Genomic DNA, 12,023 nt, shown 5'->3' with positions numbered 1-12,023 from the left:
TTTTGCTTTTTCTAAGAATAAAATTAACAGCATTTTCTTTTGTAGGAGTCACTATTAAAAATGATTTTTGCTGTCTTACCTTTCAACAATTCAGTTACAGATGCCTCTGTGGATTCTGCCCCACAACAATCTGTTGCAGAGGAGAGATCTGACTCAAGCTGCATCAAAGAGAAAGAAATCCTGAGGGAACACAGTGATAAAGAGGAATCGTGTGAAGAAGCTTTGAAGAAGGAAGATATGCCCAGGTAAGACTCGTGCAAAGCAAAGTAAGTAAGGAATCCATCTCTTCCATTTTAAGTTTTTTTCAGTAAAACTATTAAGTATGCTTTGTGCTTATTTTAGTAGTAAGTAGTTTTGCATGTTACTTTCTGGAAACTGAACTTTCGGGACTTCTGCTAGAGGCATCCTCGTGTATCATCCATGTCATGTAACCAAACTGATTTTACTTCTCTAAACTCATGTTCTCTTCTCTTGAATGTAGGAATGATAAACCGCATGGACTTATACATTTACATTATCCAGTATTTTTTATTAGCACGTTTTAAAGGACAAGACATGGATGCAAGACAAAGGTCAATTCCTACAATTGTATTAAATGTTCATGGAAACACGATCGAGGTACTCCTTGTAAGCTAAACACATGGATCTTGTAAGCACCAAAGGAAACTCATGTTTCACGGAGAGGGGGTGGACCAGTAGGTGGCAGTCTCTCCTCTGGCACCGATGCTACATTAAGGTTTTTGTGAAGATGGGGAAATCTCCTTTTTTAGAAATTGTGACCAAATAATGAATTTCTGTTTTCCAGAGCTCTTGAAGCACATGAAGTCACAGCAGAGTCGAGTGCCAAAGGCCCAGACTCCTCAGCCCAGAATGGGGCTCGATTCAGAAGGGCCCGGTTCCAGAAGTCCAAGCCCATCCTTAGTAGAACAGCCACTGGCCCTCGGACACGAGCACACAGTGGGGATCCACAGCAGTCGCCTGGTGAGAATAGAAGGTTCAGGAGAAAATGTACTGCAACCTAAAAATGAAATTATTTATTAAGTACATACAGTAATAGTGGCATTTTGCAAGGTAATTGTATCTTAGATTGGAGATTCCAGAGATTACACTCCCAAATTAAGTCATTGACTTTTCTGGGTTTTAGCAGAAGATTGCAGTGAAACTGCTCCCAGTGAAGCAGGAACTCCAGAGATGATTGTGGAGAATGTTGGCTGTGACCGATGGAGAAAAGAAGGAAACAATTGTAGCAGGAAGTTATCATCTGAAGAGAGCGCGGGAGACGGGCAAGCAGATATGTATGTTATACTCTTACAGTACCTATCTAACACACAGTGTATCTTGTACCTACAACTCTCAATTTATTCTACCTAGATTTTTTTGTTACAATGGTTAATATGGTTATTGGTTAATAAGGCCAATGTGTTGTATGTTGTTTTATGTTGTTAAATGTTAAATGGTCTGAGTGAGTGGTTTTTACTTTGAGGAGCAGAAAACAGCCATTTTTACAGAAGACTCGTAATTTCTTAAAGTTTGTTTTTGTTTATTGGCAATTTGTAAATCACTGACACTCCTGAAAAGTTCTGGAATTGTGCATGAAAATACATTGTACATTATATCTTGTCATTGCTGAAAAACCCCCAGTTTCTAAATATTTTTCCCTTTTTTATTGGAATTTAAATGCACTATTTTTTATGTCTGATTGAATGGGGAGTAAAAAAAAAAACAAGGCCTATTACAATCATAAAATCTGAATAAAATAAATCTTTTTTCAGAATGATTGCAAAAGAAAACCAGTCTGAAGAAGTAGCCAAACGTGAGCCAAGTAAGGTTAGAACTCGCAGTAATCAAAGACCCGCAGTCAGCAGCCCAGAGTCCAGCCTCAGGAGATCCCCCAGAAGCAGGGGTGTCTTGTCAAGAAGTCTAGATAAGACAGAGGACACCCCAGAGGCCAATGGCACAACACAGGTGAGAACACAGGAAAGTATCACCAATGATTCCACTAAGAATGTCAGCAAGCCACAAATTCCCCTCACCAGCCCATGAAAAACATTATGTTGTATTGCAAAGTGTATCTCTGCAAATGCAGCGAATACTGGCAATGTGAGTAAAATGAAAACTCAAAAAATGTAATTCCTTCTAAAGTACTAATATTGTTCATAGTCCCGAAAACCTTTCTTGTGCTTTTCATTTCTATACATGTTGTAATTAACTCCTAATTCTTGTATGTAATCTGATGTTGATAGGAATTACCTTTATTTAAATATGAAAATGAATATATGATATTAACTTTACAGGATGAAGTTACGAGTATCCAGGTTGATGATGATGTAAATAATGCTGTAACCACAGAAGACACAGAAGGTACATTGATTCATATGTAAATTTCTCCCTGTCTTTAGAAAATCATAACTTTGAATAGCACCTTTTTAAACCACAGAATAACTGGGAATCCTCTGTTGACATCCAGACACATTTTGACTGATATGGTATTTTTTGAAAGTTTTTATGTTAGGCACCCTTTCTGCCTCTGTAAATATAATAATCATGAGGTCTCAGAAGTTTTTATAAAGGCTAGAGGGTAAAATTTGACTATATGCAAGTTTGGCTTTAGGTGCTATTCAAAATCCATAACCCCCACATAAGTCTACTTTATATTGTTTTGTACAGAACCTTGACATGTCTTTTTATTAGAAAGTATTGTTCTTTCTAAAGTAAACATAATGCTAAGACATAAATGCATAAAATTTCAGGATAGAGGTTGTGCAATTTCAGGATAGAGGTTGTGCAATTACAGAGTTGTGTGGCTAAACCACTTATCTGGCTGTAATACCTGTTCTTTTCTAGGGGCCTGTGACAGACAGACAGCAGACGTTCCTCAACAGGAGCAAACCATCATATTGACGTTGTTTGAAATCCCTCCAAGTTCAATTAACATGTACGAAGAGGACACTGGCGCCATGGTCGTAGCTTCAGATGCACTAATGCCACTGCCTGTGTTCGTGGAGCCTGCCCCTGCAGAACTCCTAGGAGTGCCGCCATTTCACAGGTGAGATGAAGAAAAATTATTCAAAAGTTCAAAACAAACTGAGCAGTCTTCATTTCAAGATCCTCAGTCATTGAAAACATTTTCTGATCATTGGTTTTAATTATCAGGTAAATTTAAACTGACCTAGATGGAATTAAAAGACTAGTAATGGCAGCCCTATTACAGGCCCATTTTGAATGTGTTAGTGTTTTTACAGTAAGCAAGTTGTTACAGGTACTTAAGTCTCTTTTTGTTATTAAATCTACTAAGGAATTTGCCAACCTGCCTTGTTAAGAGTGCTTACAGACTTAAAACTGAAGGTAATAGAAGGGAAAATAGTTAATTAAGTGCACAGCCATTACATTACTCACTAAAAAAGTATTGTTATTATTATAAATAATAATATTCATATGGCATTCAGTCATAATCCTACATGTAGTAGGGCCAGATCATTGACTCGTCAACCAAGCTCAGAAATCAAATGTGTTATAAACGTGCAGCGCCTCTCATCCTGAGCGGGATTACTATTGCAACACCACATCATCAGTGAAGTAAAATTGCCCGTCTCATGACAATCTGTAGTGTTTCCGTTGTAGAGGTTACCTCAAAATATTTTGTCCCCATTACAGTTGCGGTCAGGTATCCGTGGAAACGGCCGAAGGTCCAAAGACGGCAACACCTGGGTGTGGGAGTCTGTCAGACTCAGCTGGCAGGTATATCCCACAACCAGCCTCCAACGAACAGCAGGGCAGAGGTATGGAGATGTGGACTCCAACACATCAACAGACCTTGTCTGTTGCTGATGAACTGGAAACTGGAAGCCTCTGTAATGAGGATAAAGCTGAAGGACCATCTCAAGAAACAACAGATACCACTACCGTGGTAAGGCAACAGTTCCCTTTATTTAAATGTATACAGACTGTATTGTGGTCCCCTGAAAAGCCATAGCTGTTGATTATGTGTATGTGAGCACTATGTTGATGTATATATGCACAATTTTACAAAGAGATATAAGTGTACAGAATTTCTGCATTCTTGCAGTACAAAACTTGTGCAAAATAATCCATCTCAAAGGACTTTGAATTTAAAGAAAGTACAGTTGTTGTTATTATGTTTGTTCAGAGTATGTTTGTGGGCCCTAAAATCTAGCTACCATGTCTGGGTTATTAAGATCTACTTATTGTTAACTTTGAATCTGAAACAACAGTCCCTATCTACAGTATTAACACTTGACCAATATTTCACTCATATTTTCTTGTTGTATATTTATTCAAATGAGTGGTTATCAGTAAACTTATAACACTGTATCGCAGCACATAGTGCACATAAGTCACAAGAAAAGCACGGTAAAGTGAATCAGTAAAACCAAGAGTGAAAGTACATTAATTATTAAAAGCTGAGGAGAAAAGATAGGTTTTAAGAGGTTTACAAATGTTGACAGTCACCGAGTTTCTAATGGGTTTGGGCATCTAGTTTCAGAGATATGCTGCTGATCTTAGAGCTTGATCTTCAACAGAGAAAAAAGGTCTGAATCAAAGATAAAACTTTCAGTGCACAGCCTGTAATTCTTTAAATGGTGATTAAATGCTGTGTGGACATTCTTCGTGTTTTCCATTGTATCATAAAAAAAGATTTTTCTTGTCACATTATTTTGTTGTGCACTTTTTTGGTTTTGTTTTACAGAAACACAGTATGGAGAGTCCTGCACATTCATGTGGTGAGATACTTTATTTTGTTTGGTTATTGAATATGCTTTACCTATTATTGAAATAAATCTGAAACTTGTTCCTCAAGCTGTGAAAAATAAATATTTTAAACCACAGTAGTAGTGATGACAAAATTAAAGTGTTACAGTATTCTGTAAACATTTTAACAGTCTATAGGAGGCTGTTCTGCCCATCTAGCCCTTTTGGTAGTTAGAGTAAGATACAGAAGAGAAAAGGAAAAAATGAACAATATTTTATAAGCTGTTGACATTGAAACATACAGCGTCTTAGATCTCAAGCTCATATCTTCAATTGGCTGAAAGGTGATAGTTTGTCCCTGTATAAAAAATATTTTTAATAGCACACAGAAAATGCTTGCTAACTGACACTTATAGCTCCAAATGACCTGATGTTTCTTTCAACAAAATCTCTTTTTAATACTGTAATGCATCTCCAGTGTCAAACTTCATATCGGCCTGTTTTCTTAAAGCTGAAGGTTATGTCAGGCTGACTCTGGAGCCTGTGGTAGAATCATCTGAATCAGTAGGTGCTGGGACAGAGGGAACAAGTGATGAAGGGACACAAAAGAAGAGGAAACTGCCAGTAAGGACAAGAAGAGGTGAGTAGCTAAAAGCCTGGTTGTGTAAAGTACAGCAGCCCTTGCCTTCTAAGCCAACTTTTGTTTGTACAGTGGCAAATTTAGTGCCATGGGTGTCAAAACTCATCCAGATTTCTTAGGTGAACTACTTTCCCTTTACGTTTTTCATGTTTCTATTTAAAATGCTTTCTCTACATTCTGTGGTGGTCCTACAGAAAGTATTGTATCTCACCTCATCAGATACAGTAATGAAAAATATATTTTTGAAGGCTCCGGTGGAAAGGTCTTCAAAAACCTGTTACATACAGCAGCCATTCTTTTTATAAAAAATGATTTTCCTGGCTGAGGAAAGTAAACACTTTTTACACGAGGGGTGGGAGGTGTATGGAACCTACCATGCCACGTTTCTGAAGATGATTTACTGGGAACTTTCGCAAAAATGGCTAAAGAAAATCTTGGATCAAGTAAGCAAATAAACTTGACTACACACATGCATAAGTCAAAATAGCTTACATTTGCTACCCTCTCCTATCCAATCCTTCTAGCAGGGTTATCTTAAATGAGGTGATAAAGGTGATTTTCAATGCTAGTGAGATCTAGAGTTTGATATGGATGTGGATATTGGAAGTGTCTCATGCTTTTTATGCCAGCCACACATTACCTGCCACTGAGAGAGCCTATTGATGAAATTGACAGTGTGTTCGTAATGTTTTGGCCAGTGAGTGTACTGCCATTAAAAATCATTGAAGCTTGGCTGGTGGGGTAAGATGACAGTAATTATTCCTCTGTGCGTCATTTCAGGAAAGCTACAAGTAAAACCTAACACTTCAAAAAGGAAACCTGTGGAGCGCACAGAGGGCCGAGGAAAATCAGAGACCTTGCCAGCGCAGGAGGATCCCCCATCCCGAGTCTGGACAACGCAGTGTGAAGACCCTAGGCCCGAGGGGGCTCTGGGCGTCACAGGGGAGTCACAGCCGTCCGCTGCAGAAACGCCCCCACAGCGTCACAGGGGCAGAGAAGGACCCTCAAACCAGGACAGCTTAACGTCTGCTGAAAGAGATACAACGGAGAGCAGCAGTGAAGAAGAGAATCCATCCTCCAACCTCCACATAAGGCTGTCACCCTGTGGTGCTCCATTGATAAGGTGAGAAATCAGGGGAACGATGCTGTTAATCCAGTGTCCTAATCTTGTAGACCAGAGCTGCTCAAACTTTCCCCATCCCACAGTACACTGCCTCCCTCCCCACAAACCTACACATCACCAGCCCGGGCACATCATTGTTAATATTATGAACAACTTATTTCAGTATCTCACCTGATTTGCCTTGAAGTGCACAGTCGTTTTATCATGGCAAAACTGCTGACCGTGAAACAGTGTACTCTTCCATGTCCACTCTCAGTCGTTCTGTTTGTTTTTAAGGTACTGTATGTCAGATTTGTAAAACGTTACTTGCATCATAAGCAATTCTTACACAAGCAGTCTTCTGTCTGGTGTATACAACGAACATGCAATATTACACTCTGGAAACTCTACAAAACATATAAACAGTATTTTTTTCAATTTTATAGCACACCTGTTAATGTCTGAAGGCACACCATGCTGTGCCATGACACAGAGCAGACCATTCTCAATCCATCTGATTATCTGTAATAGAGGTGCCAACCGTAGGGCCTGTAGTCCAAATCTGGCCTGCCAAGATATAATGTATCCTATAGTTACCATTGTCCCTGCTCATGGTGTTCACAGCACCACAGAGTTTCCTTCGAGTGCGGACTGAATTCCAATAGGTAGTCAATTTTATGTAATAAAAATTAGAATTAGGCCTAAGAGGCACATAATCCTATTGTAATTCTGATGTAATACCAGTTGCTTTAAACATGCTTTGCAAGTGCGGATGGCTAATTACATTTCATAAGTAGCTAAAGTATGGCAATTTATTATTTTTCTTGTTTGAAGGCCTGGGAGAAAACCTAGAGGATTTTTGTCTTTTATTTCGGAGAAAAGTACCCCTACGTCTCCTAGTGTCCCCAAGACTTGCAGATCTGCAACGCACAAACCTCAGATTAATACCTCTGGGATGGAGAGAAGGAAAAGGACTGCTGTTGTAGCTGCTATGAAGAGCTCGTCAAATTCCTCCAGTGATAGCCCACCCGGTAGAAGATCACAGGCTTGGGCATTTCAAAGTGAGCTTTCACCACAGGTAAGGGAATGTAGATTTTATATATTTGTAATACCTTTTCTTCCTCTTTCTTAAGTTCTTAACTTTCTGAAGTTAACGTGGAGTTTTTATTTTCACCTGTATTCACATCAGGTCTGTAGCACCACCTTCATAAGCTCAGACCTGTCTTGGCTTTGGTAAACTATATACGGCGTGCTGTCATTGGCATGTAAAATCAAGACTAAGTACTCTCTGAAAAGAGCTTGACATGGTTAAGGCGGCCAGTAAAAAGTACAGTATGGCTTTCCTTCTTCACGAGCTTCTTCACGACTCCTGAACTATGTTTCAGGAGCCAAATTTTCAAGACATTTGCACAATGATAGTATTTTTGTATCAAGAACTATCACGAGCTTCTCCTTCAATGTCTTGGATTTCAGCAACCTGTCCTTCCGTCCTGGTTTAGTTCTCCCTTCTTCTCTGTCCTGAGCATCCTCAGGGTATTCGTACCAAAAAGTGGTGGATTTGTTGCTCAGTTTGAAAGGAACATTCAGACACGATCTTAAACTGTTGTTTACAGTGTGTACAATAAATGGATTTGCCATCCATAAGGATCAAACTTCGTTTCCTACATTCACACTCCTTCATGTGCTTCAGTGTGGTTCTAGCTTTACTTAATTTCCATCAATGGATTCAGCCCATGTCTCTTTGTTGGGGCTACTATAAAGATGTGTGTTCATTGTTTTCCAAATTCTAAACAGCTTAAGTAATTTATGTTATTTCTTTCAGTCAACCTGCACTCCAGGCTTCAAAACCAGGACTTTAGAATCTCCGCCACAACCTCCAAATGAGGTCCTCTGTGTTGACAGTTCGAACACTGACGAAGAACCAACTAAGGTCTCCGAGTATTTCTTCAGTGACATCTTCACAGAGGTAGACGAGCCAGATTGAAACTGGCAAAGGCAAAAGTACAGGCTGACAACGACAAAACTGTCATCGTTATTTATTTGTTCAAACAGACCTCCTTCATCAAGACTGCAGAATGACTTTGCATCAGTGCTGGATCCAAACCATAGTTTATCCTCCAAATTAATGCAGCTGTTCTTTTGTCACAGTGTAAGATGAAATGCGATTTCAAACCTTGCTTCAAAATTGACCTGAACAGGTCATTCTACTTGGAAGATAAATTTTCACGTCCATATCTGCAACTGTGAAAATTTATACCCGTCATATTCCATTGATTCCCATAAATCCAGTTAGTGAAGGTTTTAACAATAATGTGCTGTATTCTGTTCTGGTATGATTATTCAGAGTACAGGGAAATTACATAGGTAATCCATCATCTTCAATTGGCCTTTGAGTGCTCACTTTTTTTCTCTTCTACATTATTTTAATCAGGCAATTTTAGAACTTGAATAAATTCTAACAAATCTTCAAATCTGTTGAATGCTTCTAAAGAACAGATTAAAGTGCAATTCTAATATTTTGGTTTGTTGGTATTCAAAAGTTTATGTAAATGTTAGAAATGTTAAATATTTAGATTGATCTGAAAAGGCTGGAATATTTATCAGTGTAGCAAATAAAGCCTTTTAGTGTTTGAAGTAATCTGAAAAGCTAGCTTTTATATTTATATTTTCCAGACAATTTTGTTTTATTGAAAATGCATTCTTTATAACTTGAATTGTGGTCTCATCCCTAAATCTTCCTGTAAATCCTGTAACTCTTGCAAAGGAACAAAAGTTTTAGGGTTTGACTACACTTTATTTCATTTTAGTGTTTTAATAATTTGAAGTAAAACATCATCATGAGAAAAACATGTTCTCTGAAATTCCTGTATCTTTTTTTCCAATTGTTTTTTGAAGACAGCAGGATCCTTTATCCCAAAATTCATTTCAAAGAAGACACAAATGCAGGAATTCATGAGTGGCTCAGAGAGCAGGTTGAGCCTATAAATCACTGATTTAAATCTGGACTGCGTCAATATTGCCAAGGATTACCTAAGCAGTAGCCTGAACAGAAGTTAATGGTCTGACATTGCATGTTTCATAGAATTTATTTCCTCTTCACTTGTCATGCTGCCATGAGAGTTGTAGTTTTAAACAGAGCTATTGTCTAAAGTCATTTAAAATAATGAAGTCAAAAACTGATAGAAAGTCTTATTAACACTAAGTAGAGTTCAGTGAATATTTGTTAAACCTACACTTTATGAGTTATATCTTCTTAAACACTGATTCATCCAAGACTTATATATTGAAACCCCAGATTGAATTCTAATTATACTACAAATAGGAGGATGCCATCCTCCACAATTATGAAAAATTGAGCAATAAAACTAATTGGCAATTAAAGAAAAGTACAATATATAATTTTAAAATGTTATGCTGTGATATGAAGTTCGTTACTTCTGATTTCTCCGTTTTTCTAGAATACAGTTGTGAGATAAAAACCTAATACTATTCCACCAAACGTTTACCATCTAGCTGGTCAGATTTATACATGTGTAGAGAAATCAATCTGATAAACTGGAATCACTTGAAGAAAGACTAATACATGGTGACTTATTCTTGTTTATTAAGTGCTGGAAAAGCACTGATTTGACAAGCTTCTTTCATTTTGTACATTTACAGTGTACACTTAGTTACAGTGATGAAAACTAGAAGTGATTCATATTACTACTAAAGTTTTGTTGTTTTTGAGCTGTGCTTAGGTGTTGTGCTTAAGGCAAATATTGGATATCCATGTCAAATCCATTATGCCTACTTAAAGAACTGAACTGTCTTTGGGATTCCTGCAGAGATTAAGAAATTGTCCTAAGAAAATGTTACTCTCAATGATGACCCTTCTGTTTTTTTTCCTCATCAAAAACCTTTTATCCTGTGCTGTGAAGTGTTAAGTGATCATGCCCTTAGCCTAGTTTTTCCTGATGTGCTTCTGATAACTGATAGATAAGAAACGGGTTTGCCTTTGTTTAGTAACTTGAAAGCATTCAAACTTATAAACATTTAACAGGTAATTAATATTTCAGAGCAGAGGAATCTTTCTAGATCTGTTTCCAAGCAATTGAAAGGCTTCCTACAATAAAATGCATTCCAGTCCTGAATATGTTTGAATGAAAGTCAACTCGTAGCATTGTTAATTTCATGTTAGAGATTGTTCATTTCTAATGAGTAGAGATAGTCATTAGATTATCTATTTTTTTTATTTATCTCTAACCATTGTTTTAAGGGTTCCTCTTAATTTTGTAATTCAGGTGTGTGTAGTTAGTCTACTGTATTTAGAGCAACCACACATACTGTATTTTTCTTTTGTCCACTCTGTACATTTGTAGTGTTACTATAATGGTACTTCTTGGTTTGCATTACATAACCTGTTTTTTAAATGCTCATATCTGACATACAGTACTTTATGAAAGAAGTAGAAAATGTTATAGATATCTAAAGAATGTAATGCCATATTCAGAAGATTGGTGGATTGCTTTCAACTTACACTGATGCAGGATTGCTGTTTACCGTACCTTATTTTTAATTATTATGCTTTTCTCCTCATGAAGGACAAATGTTCATTGTGCATTATGAACACATTCATATTATAGGGATAGGTAAGTGCTTGGATTTTGATATCCTTGCTTTTGAAATGTCTGCATCTTGTGAATCAAAACTTTAAATCTGTACCTAAACTCTTACTAAACTCTTGGATTTTGCTGGTAATATGTAAAAGAGAAATATCAATAATGTAAAGGGCTTAAGTTCCTTAATGTGGTTACAGTTCTTTGAAGATCTTTGCGCTTACTGGGTGAAAGAAAAAAAGATTAATTTTTGCTCCACATTTTTTATTCCTAGTAAGATAACAGGTGGAAATTTCTCTCTCTTTTCCCCTTGAACTGTTGTAGATGCTGTTGTTATATACAGACTGCTCTGGGAAAATTGAAATATAAATGCAAGGAATTGTTACAATTCTTTCCTTTTTGGGTCCAAATTATTAGGGCAGAGAAAGTACTCTTAGCTCTGTGAAAGTACCAATTTTTAAGAATCAGGCATTACTGGTATATTGCCCTGAGTGTCACACAAAGTTAATCATGTACTGTAGTGTGGCCTTGTGTTAAAACCTCTATTACTGGGATAATGCAGATACAAAAAACAAAGCACTTTTTTGCAGTCAACATATCGGTTGTTTTTCAGTGTATAACCCAGTTTATTGAAAGAGATGCACGTCCAGAAACAATAAAAGTTGACATTTAAAAATGTAGACACTTTAATGAAGCTAATAAACTGTGCTTTTGAATCTTTAACACCAATTCACAGTGGAAATGATTCATCTTTTGCCTCAGCAGTTTCAATAACAAATAGTTGTGGATGAAGAATTTTTATCAGTTGGAAGTGGCCATAATTTGATGATGGAGAAACTGGTTCTTGGAATTGTAATATTGATGAAAGCAAAACTTTTTTGAGAAAATATAGAGAGTATTGGGAAAAAAAGTTGTTTATCCTGTAAAATATGTTAATAAAGGTTTTATACAAATGTGACTTGTTTTCCTTTGT

The 12,023-nt window shown here is 37.1% G+C and overlaps 1 protein-coding gene across 6 annotated transcripts in view; it reads left to right on the top strand.

The window, feature by feature from the left end:
* The window catches only part of bdp1 (BDP1 general transcription factor IIIB subunit), a 39,459-nt gene extending 27,451 nt beyond the window's left edge, over positions 1–12,008 (top strand). For 4 of the 6 annotated variants that reach the window (XM_088910970.1, XM_088910974.1, XM_088910969.1 and 1 more), the window contains 12 exons: positions 95–245; positions 806–981; positions 1,145–1,295; positions 1,773–1,965; positions 2,295–2,361; positions 2,845–3,046; positions 3,655–3,907; positions 4,709–4,742; positions 5,222–5,350; positions 6,131–6,473; positions 7,287–7,530; positions 8,275–12,008. In XM_088910970.1, coding sequence (XP_088767096.1) covers positions 95–245; positions 806–981; positions 1,145–1,295; positions 1,773–1,965; positions 2,295–2,361; positions 2,845–3,046; positions 3,655–3,907; positions 4,709–4,742; positions 5,222–5,350; positions 6,131–6,473; positions 7,287–7,530; positions 8,275–8,436 — 2,105 coding nt within the window. In that variant the 3' untranslated portion in view covers positions 8,437–12,008. The remainder of the gene's footprint in view (positions 1–94; positions 246–805; positions 982–1,144; positions 1,296–1,772; positions 1,966–2,294; positions 2,362–2,844; positions 3,047–3,654; positions 3,908–4,708; positions 4,743–5,221; positions 5,351–6,130; positions 6,474–7,286; positions 7,531–8,274) is intronic. The other 2 variants (XM_088910975.1, XM_088910973.1) reach the window with 2 other exon arrangements.
* The last annotated feature ends 15 nt before the right edge of the window (positions 12,009–12,023 follow it).

This window comes from Atractosteus spatula, chromosome 3 (genome assembly GCF_055471065.1).
Source record: "Atractosteus spatula isolate fAtrSpa1 chromosome 3, fAtrSpa1.hap1, whole genome shotgun sequence".
NCBI lineage: Eukaryota > Metazoa > Chordata > Actinopteri > Semionotiformes > Lepisosteidae > Atractosteus > Atractosteus spatula.
The sequence above is the reverse complement of the archived record's forward strand: the minus strand, read 5'-3'. Positions and strand labels throughout refer to the sequence as shown.